At 41.3% G+C, this 16,305-nt stretch overlaps 1 protein-coding gene across 1 annotated transcript; it reads right to left on the reverse strand.

Moving 5' to 3' along the window:
* Positions 1 to 780: 780 nt before the first annotated feature.
* On the reverse strand, positions 781 to 11,166 carry soul4 (heme-binding protein soul4). Its single transcript, XM_039816273.1, has 6 exons — positions 11,021 to 11,166; positions 2,624 to 2,799; positions 2,241 to 2,326; positions 1,796 to 1,937; positions 1,427 to 1,610; positions 781 to 1,122 (listed from the first exon to the last, which is right to left on the reverse strand). Exons 2-6 carry the CDS (start codon positions 2,775 to 2,777, stop codon positions 954 to 956), a joined length of 735 nt encoding a protein of 244 aa, XP_039672207.1. The 5' UTR covers positions 2,778 to 2,799; positions 11,021 to 11,166; the 3' UTR covers positions 781 to 953.
* Positions 11,167 to 16,305: the final 5,139 nt, after the last annotated feature.

The following is a 16,305-nucleotide window of genomic DNA, read 5'->3' on the forward strand; positions in this document are numbered from 1 at the left end:
TGTGACAGATTATATATATATATATATATATATATATATATATATATATATATATATTTGTTGTATATATAATGTTGTTTTACCTGGTTTTAGTTTGTTGTTTACCTGCCCAGGGACTACAGGTGGAAATTAGCAATTGTTGCTATAACCTGGCCCAAGACATATTTTTGTTGTTTGTTGTTTAACAACTTTAATGTTTATTTGTGCATTGTCCCTGTTTCCAATAAATCAATTTCCATTTCATTTCAATAAAAAAATAATTTGCACAAAGCAAGCCAATCCACTTTTCCATGTTGATAAGAGCATTAAAATGAGAAAATATAATGGGACAAAAAGAAGTCAAGGGACATTTAAAATAGATAAAAATGTGTGATTAATTGTGAGTTAACTATGACATTAATGCGATTAATCGCGATTAAATATTTTAATCGTTTGACAGCACTAATATATATATATATTTTATCGTCCTCCTGAAACGCACTCTTAGATTTGTGTTAGTTGAGAGAATATGTCTTTAGAAAACTGAACTTTAAAATGTAACTGTCGTTCTTTTTAATATTCAATTCAATGCTGAATTTGTTCAGTAAAAGAAAGTTAGAAATTATTTCCTTTCATTAGTTTTAAACTCAACAAGCAGTTTGTTGAGAACACTTTAATATGTTTTTATGTATCGTTAAGTTATATATACTATATAAAGTGATATTGCAGCTCTGAGAGAAAGAGTTTAAAGTCTCCGAGTCCGAACAGTCAGCATATCCTCCGAGTAACTGCCGTGTTTGTTGTCATGGTTACAGTCAACATTCAGACAAACTGAAGTCTGAAAGTACGACTTCCGATCTCGGACACTCGGAGCATTAGCGTCAATGACATGAAAAAAGAAACTGTGGAAGCTACAGGAAGTGAGCAGATAGCGAAGCAGATAATCACAGGAGGAGCAGAGCATGATGGGAAGTCTACAGTCGGAGGAACCAGATCTCGTTCCGGCGGCGAGGAACGCCGGGGTTCTCGTACACCGCCACCATGTAGCCGTCTCTGCAGACGTCGGCGCCGGCGCCCAAAATCTCCCACAGCACGGCGATCTGAGCGCTCAGCGTCTGCTCCGTGGTCGTCCCGAAGAACGTCCTGACAGCCAATCACAGGGCAGAAACACATCAACATACTGACAGCCAATCACAGGGCACAACAACAGCAACAATAACTTTATTATAACATTATATTTCAGGAACTCAGAGACGAGATGAAAGGAATGGTTCAGTTTCACTTTTTTTTTTAATAAAAAATGACTCCACTCGACTAATAATGGATTATCTAAATAGTCTGAGACTGATTTAATAATTAATGACTGATCCATTAATCTTTGTGTCAGGATTTCTGCAGCCTAAACTCAGGACGACCAATCAAAGCGTTAGATCGCTGTGGTTCTGACCTGGCGACGACTCTGATTGGCTCTCGGTAGACAATGGTGATGTCGGGGTCGGAGGGTCTGGGAGGATCTGGCTGGAACTCTGCCGGCAGGAAGATGGACGTCTGGACGTCTTTCTCAAATGTGTTTCCGTCCGGCTTGATGCGGATGTGATTTATCACCGGCACCGTCATCCCCAAATATCTGCCTACAGAAACGGATCAATACAGACTGATCAATACTGACTGTTATCCCCAAATATCTGCCTAAACACACGATCAATACACACTGATCAGTACTGACCGTCATCCCCAAATATCTGCCTAAATACACGATACACTTCATCTTTTGCCTTAATATAATAACATTGTATGATGATGATGATTGTTATACCTGCAGAGTTTTCTTTGCAGATGAAGCGCATCAGCTTCATGAAGCCCATCGAGATGCTCTGCTCGTACAGATCTTCTCCTTTAGTCACAGTGGCCCAGTGACCGGCGGGAACGCAGCGCTCCTCGTACAGAACCTCTCCCATCTGAGACACAGAGACATTTATACAGAACCTCTCCCATCTGAGAGACAGACATTTATACAGAACCTCTCCCATCTGAGACACAGAGACATTTATACAGAACCTCTCCCATCTGAGAGACAGACATTTATACAGAACCTCTCCCATCTGAGAGACAGAGACATTTATACAGAATCTCACCCATCTGAGAGACAGAGACAGTCTGTTAAAAATCAAAAGTCTGTTAAAAGTGTCTTTTGTGGTCTGTTAGAGTCCGTTAGTCTTTTAGCGTCTGTTAGAGTCAGTTAGAGTGTGTTCAGTCTTTACCTTCTCGTGGCAGGACACTGGGGTGAAGGGGATTGGCTCCCTCTGCTGATTGTTGCGGGTCATTTCCTGTATGGGTCCAGTCATGTCTTCAACACAGATACAGGAAGTTAAAACATGAAGCTAACGGTCAGCTGACCAGGAAGTGCTCCACCTCACACGATGAGAGTTGCTGCTCTATAGCTGCCTCCATCGTTTAGTTAGTCTGTGTGCTTTATGTCTAAATGTGCTTTTGAAAAGTTGTTTAACAGTTGAAATACTGTGAGTTGGACAGACACAAACATAATTTTTAGGCGCAACTCTCAGGGTTAGGGTTAGGGTGGACTGACTAAGCCCCGACCCTCACATATACACCACGCCCATCCACTGTAAGCCCCGGCCCTCACCTGGAGGAACAGACACGTGGTGCGTGCTGGCGACCGCCTGCCAGTGCGTCAGCAGCCGCTCGTCTTCATCCATTGGCTCTGGGTTGTCTGTGATGTCATCATCCAGTTGCTCATCGTCCAGTCCGTCGAGGTCTTCCAGAGAGATCAGCGCCATGGCAGCTGCAGCAGGAGGCCACCTTTAATAATCAGAATCAGAATACATTTATTTATATAGCACCTGACCAGACAATAAAAACTGATAAATGAGGCTATAAATAATATAAAATCATGATTAAAACAGAGCAGCATGTATCAATAAAAGAATAATATAGTAATGCAAGACAATGGAAACAAATCTGTGAACATAAATGTGTATAAATATATGCATAATATGAATTATGTTTGTCTTTGTGGCTACTAGCAGTTTCTGTCTGTTATATAACAGTGTTTCTGTCTGTGCTTCAATGCTAACGTGTTTTAATGTGTGTTTGCACTTTTACCTGTAGTATAATATATACTTATATCTAGATGTCTTTATGCTGTATACTATATACGTATATCTAGATGTATTTATGATGTATATAATATATACTTATATCTAGATGTATTTATGGTACTTGTGTTGTGTTTTCCTCAGGCCATCAACCCGCCAGCTGTCATCATCTGGAACAGTGCTTGTGCCATTTTACTTTACTTGTGTATTGTTGTAGCTTATCTAATGTTTTCTTTGAAACTATCAACCCAGGGCTGTAGTCAAGTCCAAGACAAGTCTAACACCAGGACTAGTCTAAGACCAGGACAAGTCTAAGACCAGGACTAGTCGAGACCGAGAAAGAAAGGATCAAATTATTTACTTTAAGTATAACAACTTCACATATTAGATGTTGAGCCTTTTTATTCTGATGTAACAGAAACATTCTGGAACAAATAACAGCAACACAGGTGTCACTAAAACAGCTGTTCATAATTCATAAACCTTTCGCTTCACATACGCACATTTTCACATAAAGACACATAACTATCTACCTGAGGAGACGGCTTCCACTGAGAGGAGACGGATTATTGATCGGTCCTGTACCAGAGACAAAGAACCAACAACTCCGTCCCGATTCGATATCAGTTAGTTGGGGATGTTTCAGTTCCAACTATTCCAATATTATATTGATTATTTTGACAATGATACAACATTATATTGATTATTCTGACAATGATACAATATTTTATTGATTATTTTTGACAACGATTTATTGATATCTTAAAGTCTGTCAGGTGACAATTTGGATTTGATTTAATTGAGGAACCTGCGACACATTTAACACAATTACATTTCTATTTATTTACTAAAAGCAAATTTAACTGGAAGATGTTGGGTCTGGGAACTCACCATTGGCAACGCTAGCTGGTAGATTAAATCACAGGACTCTAATGCTGTAAATCACAGGACTCTAACACTGTAAATCACAGGACTCTAATGCTGTAAATCACAGGACTCTAATGCTGTAAATCACAGGACTCTAATGCTGTAAATCACAGGACTCTAATGCTGTAAATCACAGGACTCTAATGCTGTAATTCACAGGACTAACGCTGTAAATCATCACAGGACTCTAATGCTGTAAATCATCACAGGACTCTAACACTGTAAATCACAGGACTCTAACACTGTAAATCACAGGACTCTAACACTGTAAATCACAGGACTCTAACACTGTAAATCACAGGACTCTAATGCTGTAAATCACAGGACTAACGCTGTAAATCATCACAGGACTCTAATGCTGTAAATCACCGGACTCTAACGCTGTAAATCACAGGACTAATGCTGTAAATCACAGGACCCTAACACTGTAAATCACAGGACTCTAACGCTGTAAATCACAGGACTAATGCTGTAAATCATCACAGGACTCTAATGCTGTAAATCACAGGACTCTAACGCTGTAAATCACAGGACTCTAACACTGTAAATCACAGAACTCTAACGCTGTAAATCACAGGACTCTAATGCTGTAAATCATCACAGGACTCTAACGCTGTAAATCACAGGACTAACACTGTAAATCACAGGACTAACGCTATAAATCACAGGACTAACGCTGTAAATCACAGGACTCTAACGCTGTAAATCACAGGACTAACGCTGTAAATCATCACAGGACTCTAATGCTGTAAATCACAGGACTCTAACGCTGTAAATCACAGGACTAACGCTGTAAATCACAGGACTCTAATGCTGTAAATCACAGGACTCTAATGCTGTAAATCATCACAGGACTCTAACACTGTAAATCACAGGACTCTAATGCTGTAAATCACAGGACTAACGCTGTAAATCACAGGACACTATGCTGTAAATCACAGGACTCTAATGCTGTAAATCATCACAGGACTCTAATGCTGTAAATCACAGGACTAACGCTGTAAATCATCACAGGACTCTAATGCTGTAAATCACAGGACTCTAACACTGTAAATCACAGGACTCTAATGCTGTAAATCACAGGATTCTAACACTGTAAATCACAGGACTCTAATGCTGTAAATCATCACAGGACTCTAATGCTGTAAATCATCACAGGACTCTAATGCTGTAAATCACAGGACTAACGCTGTAAATCATCACAGGACTCTAATGCTGTAAATCATCACAGGACTCTAACACTGTAAATCACAGGACTCTAATGCTGTAAATCATCACAGGACTCTAACACTGTAAATCACAGGACTCTAACACTGTAAATCACAGGACTCTAACACTGTAAATCACAGGACTCTAATGCTGTAAATCATCACAGGACTCTAACACTGTAAATCACAGGACTCTAACACTGTAAATCAAAGGACTCTAACACTGTAACTCACAGGACTCCAATGCTGTAAATCATCACAGGACTCTAACACTGTAAATCACAGGACTCTAACACTGTAAATCACAGGACTCTAATGCTGTAAATCATCACAGGACTCTAACACTGTAAATCACAGGACTCTAACGCTGTAAATCACAGGACTCTAATGCTGTAAATCATCACAGGACTCTAACGCTGTAAATCACAGGACTAACGCTATAAATCACAGGACTCTAACACTGTAAATCACAGGACTAACGCTGTAAATCACAGGACTCTAACGCTGTAAATCACAGGACTAACGCTGTAAATCATCACAGGACTCTAATGCTGTAAATCACCGGACTCTAACGCTGTAAATCACAGGACTAATGCTGTAAATCACAGGACCCTAACACTGTAAATCACAGGACTAACGCTGTAAATCATCACAGGACTCTAATGCTGTAAATCACCGGACTCTAACGCTGTAAATCACAGGACTAATGCTGTAAATCACAGGACCCTAACACTGTAAATCACAGGACTCTAACGCTGTAAATCACAGGACTAATGCTGTAAATCATCACAGGACTCTAATGCTGTAAATCACAGGACTCTAACGCTGTAAATCACAGGACTCTAACACTGTAAATCACAGAACTCTAACGCTGTAAATCACAGGACTCTAATGCTGTAAATCATCACAGGACTCTAACGCTGTAAATCACAGGACTAACACTGTAAATCACAGGACTAACGCTATAAATCACAGGACTAACGCTGTAAATCACAGGACTCTAACGCTGTAAATCACAGGACTAACGCTGTAAATCATCACAGGACTCTAATGCTGTAAATCACAGGACTCTAACGCTGTAAATCACAGGACTAACGCGTAAATCACAGGACTCTAATGCTGTAAATCACAGGACTCTAATGCTGTAAAATCACAGGACTCTAACACTGTAAATCACAGGACTCTAATGCTGTAAATCACAGGACTAACGCTGTAAATCACAGGACACTATGCTGTAAATCACAGGACTCTAATGCTGTAAATCATCACAGGACTCTAATGCTGTAAATCAGCGGACTAACGCTGTAAATCATACAGGACTCTAATGCTGTAAATCACAGGACTCTAACACTGTAAATCACAGGACTCTAATGCTGTAAATCACAGGATTCTAACACTGTAAATCACAGGACTCTAATGCTGTAAATCATCACAGGACTCTAATGCTGTAAATCATCACAGGACTCTAATGCTGTAAATCACAGGACTAACGCTGTAAATCATCACAGGACTCTAATGCTGTAAATCATCACAGGACTCTAACACTGTAAATCACAGGACTCTAATGCTGTAAATCATCACAGGACTCTAACACTGTAAATCACAGGACTCTAACACTGTAAATCACAGGACTCTAACACTGTAAATCACAGGACTCTAATGCTGTAAATCATCACAGGACTCTAACACTGTAAATCACAGGACTCTAACACTGTAAATCAAAGGACTCTAACACTGTAACTCACAGGACTCTAATGCTGTAAATCATCACAGGACTCTAACACTGTAAATCACAGGACTCTAACACTGTAAATCACAGGACTCTAATGCTGTAAATCATCACAGGACTCTAACACTGTAAATCACAGGACTCTAACGCTGTAAATCACAGGACTCTAATGCTGTAAATCATCACAGGACTCTAACGCTGTAAAACATGACTAACGCTTATAAATCACAGGACTCTAACACTGTAAATCACAGGACGCAACGCTGTAAATCACAGGACTCTAACGCTGTAAATCACAGGACTAACTGTAAACATCACCGGACTCTAATGCTGTAAATCACCGGACTCTAACTCGTAAATCACAGACTAATGCTGTAAATCACAGGACCCTAACACTGTAAACACAGGATCCTAACGCTGTAAATCACAGGACTAATGCTGTAAATCATCACAGGACTCTAATGCTGTAAATCACAGGACTAACGCTGTAAATCACAGGACTCTAACACTGTAAATCACAGGACTAATGCTGTAAATCACAGGACTCTAATGCTGTAAATCACAGAACTCTAACGCTGTAAATCACAGGACTAACGCGTAAATCACAGGACTCTAATGCTGTAAATCATCACAGGACTCTAACACTGTAAATCACAGGACGCTAACACTGTAAATCACAGGACCATAACACTGTAAATCACAGGACTCTAAACGCTGTAAATCACAGGACTAACACTGTAAATCACAGGACTAACGCTATAAATCACAGGACTCTAACACTGTAAATCACAGGACTAACGCTGTAAATCATCACAGGACTCTAATGCTGTAAATCATCACAGGACTCTAACACTGTAAATCACAGGACTCTAATGCTGTAAATCATCACAGGACTAACGCTGTAAATCACAGGACACTATGCTGTAAATCACAGGACTCTAATGCTGTAAATCATCACAGGACTCTAATGCTGTAAATCAAAGGACTAACGCTGTAAATCATCACAGGACTCTAATGCTGTAAATCACAGGACTCTAACACTGTAAATCACAGGACTCTAATGCTGTAAATCACAGGATTCTAACACTGTAAATCACAGGACTCTAATGCTGTAAATCATCACAGGACTCTAATGCTGTAAATCATCACGGACTCTAATGCTGTAAATCACAGGACTAATTAAAGCTGTAAATCTCACGGACTCTAATGCTGTAAATCATCACAGGACTCTAACACTGTAAATCACAGGACTCTAATGCTGTAAATCATCACAGGACTCTAACACTGTAAATCACAGGACTCTAACACTGTAAATCACAGGACTCTAACACTGTAAATCACAGGACTCTAATGCTGTAAATCATCACAGGACTCTAACACTGTAAATCACAGGGACTCTAACACTGTAAAAAAGACAAGTACACCGTAACACTGCACCGGACTCTAATGCTGTAAATCATCACAGGACTCTAACACTGTAAATCACAGGACTCTAACACTGTAAATCACAGGACTCTAATGCTGTAAATCATCACAGGACTCTAACACTGTAAATCACAGGACTCTAACGCTGTAAATCACAGGACTCTAATGCTGTAAATCATCACAGGACTCTAACGCTGTAAATCACAGGACTAACGCTGTAAATCACAGGACTAACGCTATAAATCACAGGACTCTAACACTGTAAATCACAGGACTAACGCTGTAAATCACAGGACTCTAACGCTGTAAATCACAGGACTAACGCTGTAAATCATCACAGGACTCTAATGCTGTAAATCACCGGACTCTAACGCTGTAAATCACAGGACTAATGCTGTAAATCACAGGACCCTAACACTGTAAATCACAGGACTCTAACGCTGTAAATCACAGGACTAATGCTGTAAATCATCACAGGACTCTAATGCTGTAAATCACAGGACTAACGCTGTAAATCACAGGACTCTAACACTGTAAATCACAGGACTAATGCTGTAAATCATCACAGGACTCTAATGCTGTAAATCACAGAACTCTAACGCTGTAAATCACAGGACTAACGCGTAAATCACAGGACTCTAATGCTGTAAATCATCACAGGACTCTAACACTGTAAATCACAGGACGCTAACACTGTAAATCACAGGACCATAACACTGTAAATCACAGGACTCTAACGCTGTAAATCACAGGACTCTAACACTGTAAATCACAGAACTCTAACATTGTAAATCACAGAACTCTAACGCTGTAAATCACAGGACTAACGCTGTAAATCACAGGACTCTAACACTGTAAATCACAGGACTAACGCTGTAAATCACAGGACTCTAACGCTGTAAATCACAGGACTAACGCTGTAAATCATCACAGGACTCTAATGCTGTAAATCACAGGACCCTAACACTGTAAATCACCGGACTCTAACGCTGTAAATCACAGGACTAATGCTGTAAATCACAGGACCCTAACACTGTAAATCACAGGACTCTAACGCTGTAAATCACAGGACTAATGCTGTAAATCATCACAGGACTCTAATGCTGTAAATCACAGGACTCTAACACTGTAAATCACAGGACTCTAACACTGTAAATCACAGGACTCTAATGCTTTAAATCATCACAGGACTAACGCTGTAAATCACAGGACTAACGCTGTAAATCATCACAGAACTCTAATGCTGTAAATCATCACAGAACTCTAATGCTGTAAATCATCACAGGACTCTAATGCTGTAAATCACAGGACTAACGCTGTAAATCATCACAGGACTCTAATGCTGTAAATCACAGGACTCTAATGCTGTAAATCATCACCGGACTCTAACACTGTAAATCACAGGACTCTAACGCTGTAAATCACAGGACTCTAACACTGTAAATCACAGGACTCTAACACTGTAAATCACAGGACTCTAACACTGTAAATCACAGGACTCTAACGCTGTAAATCACAGGACGCTAACGCTGTAAATCACAGGACTAACGCTGTAAATCACAGGACTCTAACGCTGTAAATCACAGGACGCTAACGCTGTAAATCACAGGACTAACGCTGTAAATCACAGGACTAACGCTGTAAATCACAGGACTAACACTGGGACAGTCAGCGAGAAACTGCTGCTGCCGTTAACACGATGAACAGAGAGGAGAAAACTGTAGAACTACATCACGATGAACTACAACTCAGTCAGACGCTACATGCTGCACTAACCTTCACATCTGCACATTACACAAATGATATTAGTTACATTCTGAACCCATTCAGCCTCTTATTCTCATGCAAAACTTTTATTTTGTATTGTAATTATTGTTTATTTCATATGAATTTTTAATACGTTTGTTTATGTATGCACCAATCACCACGTACTGTAGATATTATTTATTGTGGCAATAAAACCTTTTCTGATTTCTGGTGTCACACTGAACACTGGTGTCATTGAGTATGTTTACATGTACACCAGTATTCCCCTATTATCCAGAATATGACAATATTCAGAATTTGATACAGGTCGTTTAAACAGCATATTCCCAATAAACTCTTTTTCTGAATATAGCATTTTCTGATGAAGACATGTTGGATAGTCTGTTCTTTGGACATTTTTATATATATAATCTGTGTCTCAGTCGCGGTTTTTGTATATATACATATATACAGTATATATATACAGTATATATAGTAGTGTGTATAACCTAACCCTGACCAAACCAATCTAAATATTAACAGTTCAGTATGAAATAATAACATCTCCGTTTATATATGAATACTTTTGATTCATATAGGGATATTGTTGATGATGTCATATATTTACAAACATTTAGAACAAAGTGATCTGAACCGGTCCGAACAGGGCCACGGGCCGCTGACCCGCTTCATCCCGGGTCTGTTCACACACAGCGGGACTAACAGGACCCGGGACAGATCCGACGGGGCCAGAACTGAACCAGAATCGGGTTTAGTTAGCAAGGAGAGGTTAGCACGGAGCGGCCTGCCTGCTGTTAGCACGGTTAGCACAGTTAGCACGGTTAACATCGTCAGCTCGGGTTCCAACCCGGGTCTGGACCGGGTCTCACCTGGTTCTGGTCGTTGCTGTCCTCCAGGCGAGTCTCTGCTATCAAACCGTCCGTCAACACAACAACACAACAACAAGACAACAACAACAACAACACAGCTGCTGCTGCTGCGGCTGCTGCTGCTTCCGGTTCACGCGCTGCACCTTCCCGGCTCTTCAAAATAAAAGCCTCGTTAAAAAATACTAAACATCTTTGTTATTTATATCACTTTCTTATTATTTCCTCCTCTGACTGTTCTAATCTTAAAGCTAACCCCCAATAATGATGAAAATAATTTGGATCTAAATAATGTCGTATAAAAGTTATTTATTTAATTTACATGATGATCGACAGACATTACATTATTTTAGTTAAATAAAAAAGAAGAATCTAATATAGTTTTAACATTGTAATAAACTGAGTTAAAGCGTAACTCTCACCAAAATGCAACCTGTCACTGATCCATGCTGCTGAACTCAGTCTTTCATCTGGAGAGGAAACCCATCATCATGCTCCTGCTGCTCCTCCACTCACTGGCTCTGCTTGTCTCTTTTACATCAGTTGAATGCAGTCAGAGGAAGCTGCTGTAGTTCTGCTATTAGTCCACTAGATGGAGCCACGGACACATGAACACACACACGCACACACACACACACACACACACTCACACTCACACACACACACACACACACACACACACACACACACTAATGGGCCTTTAAAGCCTCTGGTCTGAGGGGAAATGTAGGACTTGAGTAAAGATGATTTTTGAAGAAATACTGAGTTAATGAGTGTGAACTAAGTAAGTGTCCTCTGACTGATATGGAGACACTTCCTCTTCCACACATCACTGCAACAGTAACAGAAGCATGTAGGTCCCTGTATTTTATTCTGAAAGGTTCCAGAGGAAACAGTTCTGTTGTGTCTGACTTCATGGTGGTGAGAGAAGGCGGATTGTTTCCTGATAGCTGCAGAAAGAAAATAACTAGAGGCCATCCTGTGAGCAAAATTACAAATCCCACTAATCAACCACTATGGCCATAGTGGTCGTTGGTTGGGGTTAGGCATTTGACCTTGAATGGTTAAGGTTTGGATAGCCGATTGGTCAGGGGACAGGACCTGAGGCCTGTACTACGAAGCAAGATCAACATGCCCTGGATCTCTTTAAGTTATCCAGCTTCACCTAACCTAACAACCGCGGTCCCGGATAACCTGTACTACGACGCTGGTTATCAACTAGTTAAGTCAACTCAGGGTTTCCCAATCCAGCGGCACGCGTGTTCACATAAAAGAGGCGGTGTGTGCGCACCACGACCAATCACAAACATCTACCAGATGTTTATTTTATGTTATATATAAGAAGAGCAAATTATAATTTCTCCATAAATATGAAGAACACTTGATTTTACAGGGAAAACGCAATACAGTCGCTGCTTCCTAAAACAGGAAGGAAAGGTGGCAAAAAAAAATAGCCGATGCTGTAGATGTTTAAATCACGCTTATTAATATCACTTCCCCACCAGTCAGGACCAAGATCTGACCATAATTAGACTGGTGCTTTCCATAAACTGTCGTTGCTTTAGCCTATTATTTCAGTTGCAACCCTGGCAGTGGGAAGCAACCGTGAGAGCAAATAAAAAAATATAAAAACATAATTCAAACAGATATGCACATTGGTGACACACGGCTCAAATGCCTCCCATTAAAATATACATATTTCATAAAAATACCAATCAACCCCGTGGTTGTCGGTCTCTAAATGTTTTATCTTTTATAAGCGCACCCCTCTCTCCCCCTTTCTCCCTTTCTCCCCCTCTCTCTCTCTCTCTTTTAAGCACTGATCTTCTGATTGGCCGTAGGGCGTTGCTTTTAACACTGAGTATTGATTGGTCGGTTAGTGGCGTTGCTTAACACTGAGTATTGATTGGTCAGTAGGTGGTGCTTTAACACTGAGTATTGATTGGGCTGTAGGCGGTGCTTTAAACACTGAGTATTGATTGGGCAGTAGGCGGTGCTTTAACACTGAGTATTGATTGGTCAGTAGGCGGGCTTTAACACTGAGTATTGATTGGTCAGTAGGCGGTGTTTTAACACTGAGTATTGATTGGTCAGTAGGCGGTGCTTTAACACTGAGTATTGATTGGTCAGTAGGCGGTGCTTTAACACTGAGTATTGATTGGTCAGTAGGCGGTGCTTTAACACTGAGTATTGATTGGTCAGTAGGCGGTGCTTTAACACCGGTTGATCTCTAATCTCCAACTTAACGTGTCATGACGGTGGTTAACAACTAGTTCAATCAACTGCATTAGTTGCTGACTGCATTAGTGAAAAGGCAAGTGTTGACTTCTTGTTTCTTGTTACAGACGATAACGGCAGACGCTTAACGTCTTGCGATTTTAAGTCCTCCACAACGAAATACAGTCACTAATTACACCGTTTTAGCTGTATTTTAACCGGACCTGTCTGGCCGCAGTTTCTCCGTTGTTTGCAAAACTTTCCTCCGCTCCGTTAGCTAACGTCTAGGTATTTGTTGTGCTAACGGGCAGTTAGCCTGCCTGCTAGCGGGAGTTAAAGCGAACCACTCAGGATTTTGCCTCCTGGGAAATCTAATCTATTCCATATTTTGGTAACAGTAACGAGCTATCCACAGCTTGCTAATACAAGCAGGAGCACCTGCATTGTATTTCGACTTGTGAAGGTTTTTAGGTTTTAGGAAAAGGCCTCCATCAACGTTGCTACTAGCTAAACTAGCAAGCTACACGATGCCCCCCCTCAGCTGTTCACCTGGCTGTGACTCGTGCCTCCTGTTCAGCCAGAAGATAGTGGAACTTGAAGCCAGAATATCGACTCTCCACCAGATCAAGGCAAGTGAACAGTTCCTCGACTCCATTATCATTGGAAGTTCTCCTCACACATACACTGTCGGATGTCTTGATTCCACTGTGCCCTGCACTACTCTCACCCCACCACGCACTAATACAACCTCTGTCCCTGTTGTCTCTCCTCGGCTTCTGCCGGAGACCCAGCCAGCTCTGCTGACCAGCTCCACTCCACACCAGCCGGAGCCGGGCCGTGTAGGCAAGCACCAGAGCAGGCGGTCAGGACAACGCTCAGCCCCAGCCCAACCCCTACGACTAGAAAACCGCTACAGCATTCTGACCGAACGACGAGGGAGTTCCCTTCTCCGCGCCCCACGCAGCTCATCCTGGTCCAGCGACACAACCGACGCCGCCCACTGAGGGGCAGACTCTCCCCCTCGGACTCATCAACCTCCACGCTGATCATCCGAAGCTCCATGGTAAGGAACCTCCACATTCCCCCTTTACCTAGCGGTCCCTCTAAGGTCTACTGCTTCCCCGGTGCCAAGGTCCGTGACATCCAGCACAAACTTTCCCGGCATCCTCGCCCCACGCCAAGGTCGACAACATCATCGTGCATGTGGGCAACAAACCGACATCAGAGAGGGACGGTCGACAGCACTCGGAGAGACTTCACCACACTCCTCTCCACCCTGATGGGCACAGGTAAGCCGGATTGTCATCTCTGGGCCTCTACCTACCTACAGGAAGGGTGCTGAGAGATGGTCCAGACTGTTCTGGCTCCACACCTGGCTGGAACCACTCTGCACTTCCCTGAGCATTCCCTATGTCGACAACTTCAACTTGTTCTGGGAGATGCCCAACCTGCTGAAGCGTGATGGTCTCCACCCAAACCGACACGGAGCCAGGATGCTATCTGACAACATAACGAAACTGAAAGGCAAGTATTGACATTATGTTGAAAATATCACAGATTCATGTCCCCCAGGCATTGATCCTGATAGCACTATACAAGTGGATGAATCTGAAAATGATTTTCTGCAGGATAACATGTAGTACTAGTGTTATTCCAGTAACGCGGTAGTACTAGTACTATTCCAGTAACATGTAGTACTAGTACTATTCCAATTATAAAAAAAACAACAAAAAATGGAATAGAGGGCAACTAATTAACAACCTAATTGGAATTAAAACTACCACTGCAATGATAGAAAAGGAGACGAAAATTAGATGTGGATTACTAAATATCAGATCTCTGTCTTCTAAAGCAGTACTAGTAAATGAATTGATATCTGATAATCAAATTGATCTATTCTGTCTTACTGAAACATGGCTGGGCCATGAAGAATATGTTAGTCTAAATGAAGCGACTCCTCCCAGTCATATTAATACTCAAATTCCTAGAGGCTCCGGCCGAGGAGGGGGAGTTGCAGCCATATTTGATTCAAGCCTGTTAATTAACCCTAAACCCAAACTGAATTATAACTCTTTTGAAAGTCTTGTTCTTAATCTTCAACATCCAACACGGAAATCAGAACAGCCAATTATATTTGTTGTTGTCTACCGAGCTCCAGGTCCGTATTCTGAATTTTTATCTGAATTCTCAGAGTTTTTATCATGTGTAGTCCTTAAATCAGACAAAGTACTTATTGTAGGTGATTTTAATATCCATGTGGACGTTGACAGCAATAGCCTTAGTACTGCTTTCAACACATTACTGGATTCAATCGGTTTCAGTCAGAGTGTGCACAAGGCGACGCACTGTTTTAACCACACCCTCGACCTTGTGCTGGCATATGGTATTGAAATTGAGGACTTAAGAATATTTCCGCAGTATTATCAGATCATTTTTTAATTACTTTTGAATTCTTGCTACCTGACCATACTAAACTAGATAATGGCTTCTACACTAGATGCCTATCTGACAGTGCTATAGCTAAATTTAAGGAAGATATTACAACAGCATTTGACTCTATGTCGTGCCTTAGAATAACAGAGGACCTCTATGTTAACCTCAGTCCCTCTCGGGTTGATGCATTTGTGGACGGTGCTGCGACTTGCCTACGGACGACCTTGGACTCTGTCGCTTCTCTTCTCTAAAAGAAGACGATGAAGCGAAGGAAAAAAGCTCCTTGGTATAACGAACAAACCTCGCAGATTGAAACAAGTCTCGCAAACCTCGAGGGTAAGTGGCGCTCCACCAAAGTGGAAGAATCCCGTCCGGGATTGGCAAGAAAGTCTCAAAACCTATAGGAAGGCCTTAAGAAAAGCCAGATCAGACTATTACTCTTCACTAATAGAAGAAAATAAGAACAACCCCAAGGTTTCTTTTCAGCACTGTAGCCAGGCTGACAGACAGTCATAGCTCTACTGAGCCATCTATTCCTCTAGCTCTGAGTAGTGATGACTTCATGAGCTTCTTCAATGATAAAATTATAACAATTAGAGATAAAATTAATCACCTTTTGCCCTCAACTTCTAACAGTT

This window comes from Perca fluviatilis, chromosome 1, assembly GCF_010015445.1.
Source record: "Perca fluviatilis chromosome 1, GENO_Pfluv_1.0, whole genome shotgun sequence".
In the NCBI taxonomy this organism is placed as follows: Eukaryota; Metazoa; Chordata; class Actinopteri; order Perciformes; family Percidae; genus Perca; species Perca fluviatilis.

Bases quoted from the DNA above. Each gene is read 5' to 3' on its own strand.
- soul4 (XM_039816273.1), bottom strand. From the start codon at position 2,777: ATGGCGCTGATCTCTCTGGAAGACCTCGACGGACTGGACGATGAGCAA. The intron at 2,327-2,623 runs GTGAGGGCCGGG...TCTGTGTTGAAG, and splicing joins CCACGTGTCTGTTCCTCCAG to ACATGACTGGACCCATACAG. The intron at 1,611-1,795 runs GTATAACAATCA...CCGTTTCTGTAG, and splicing joins CTGCAAAGAAAACTCTGCAG to GCAGATATTTGGGGATGACG.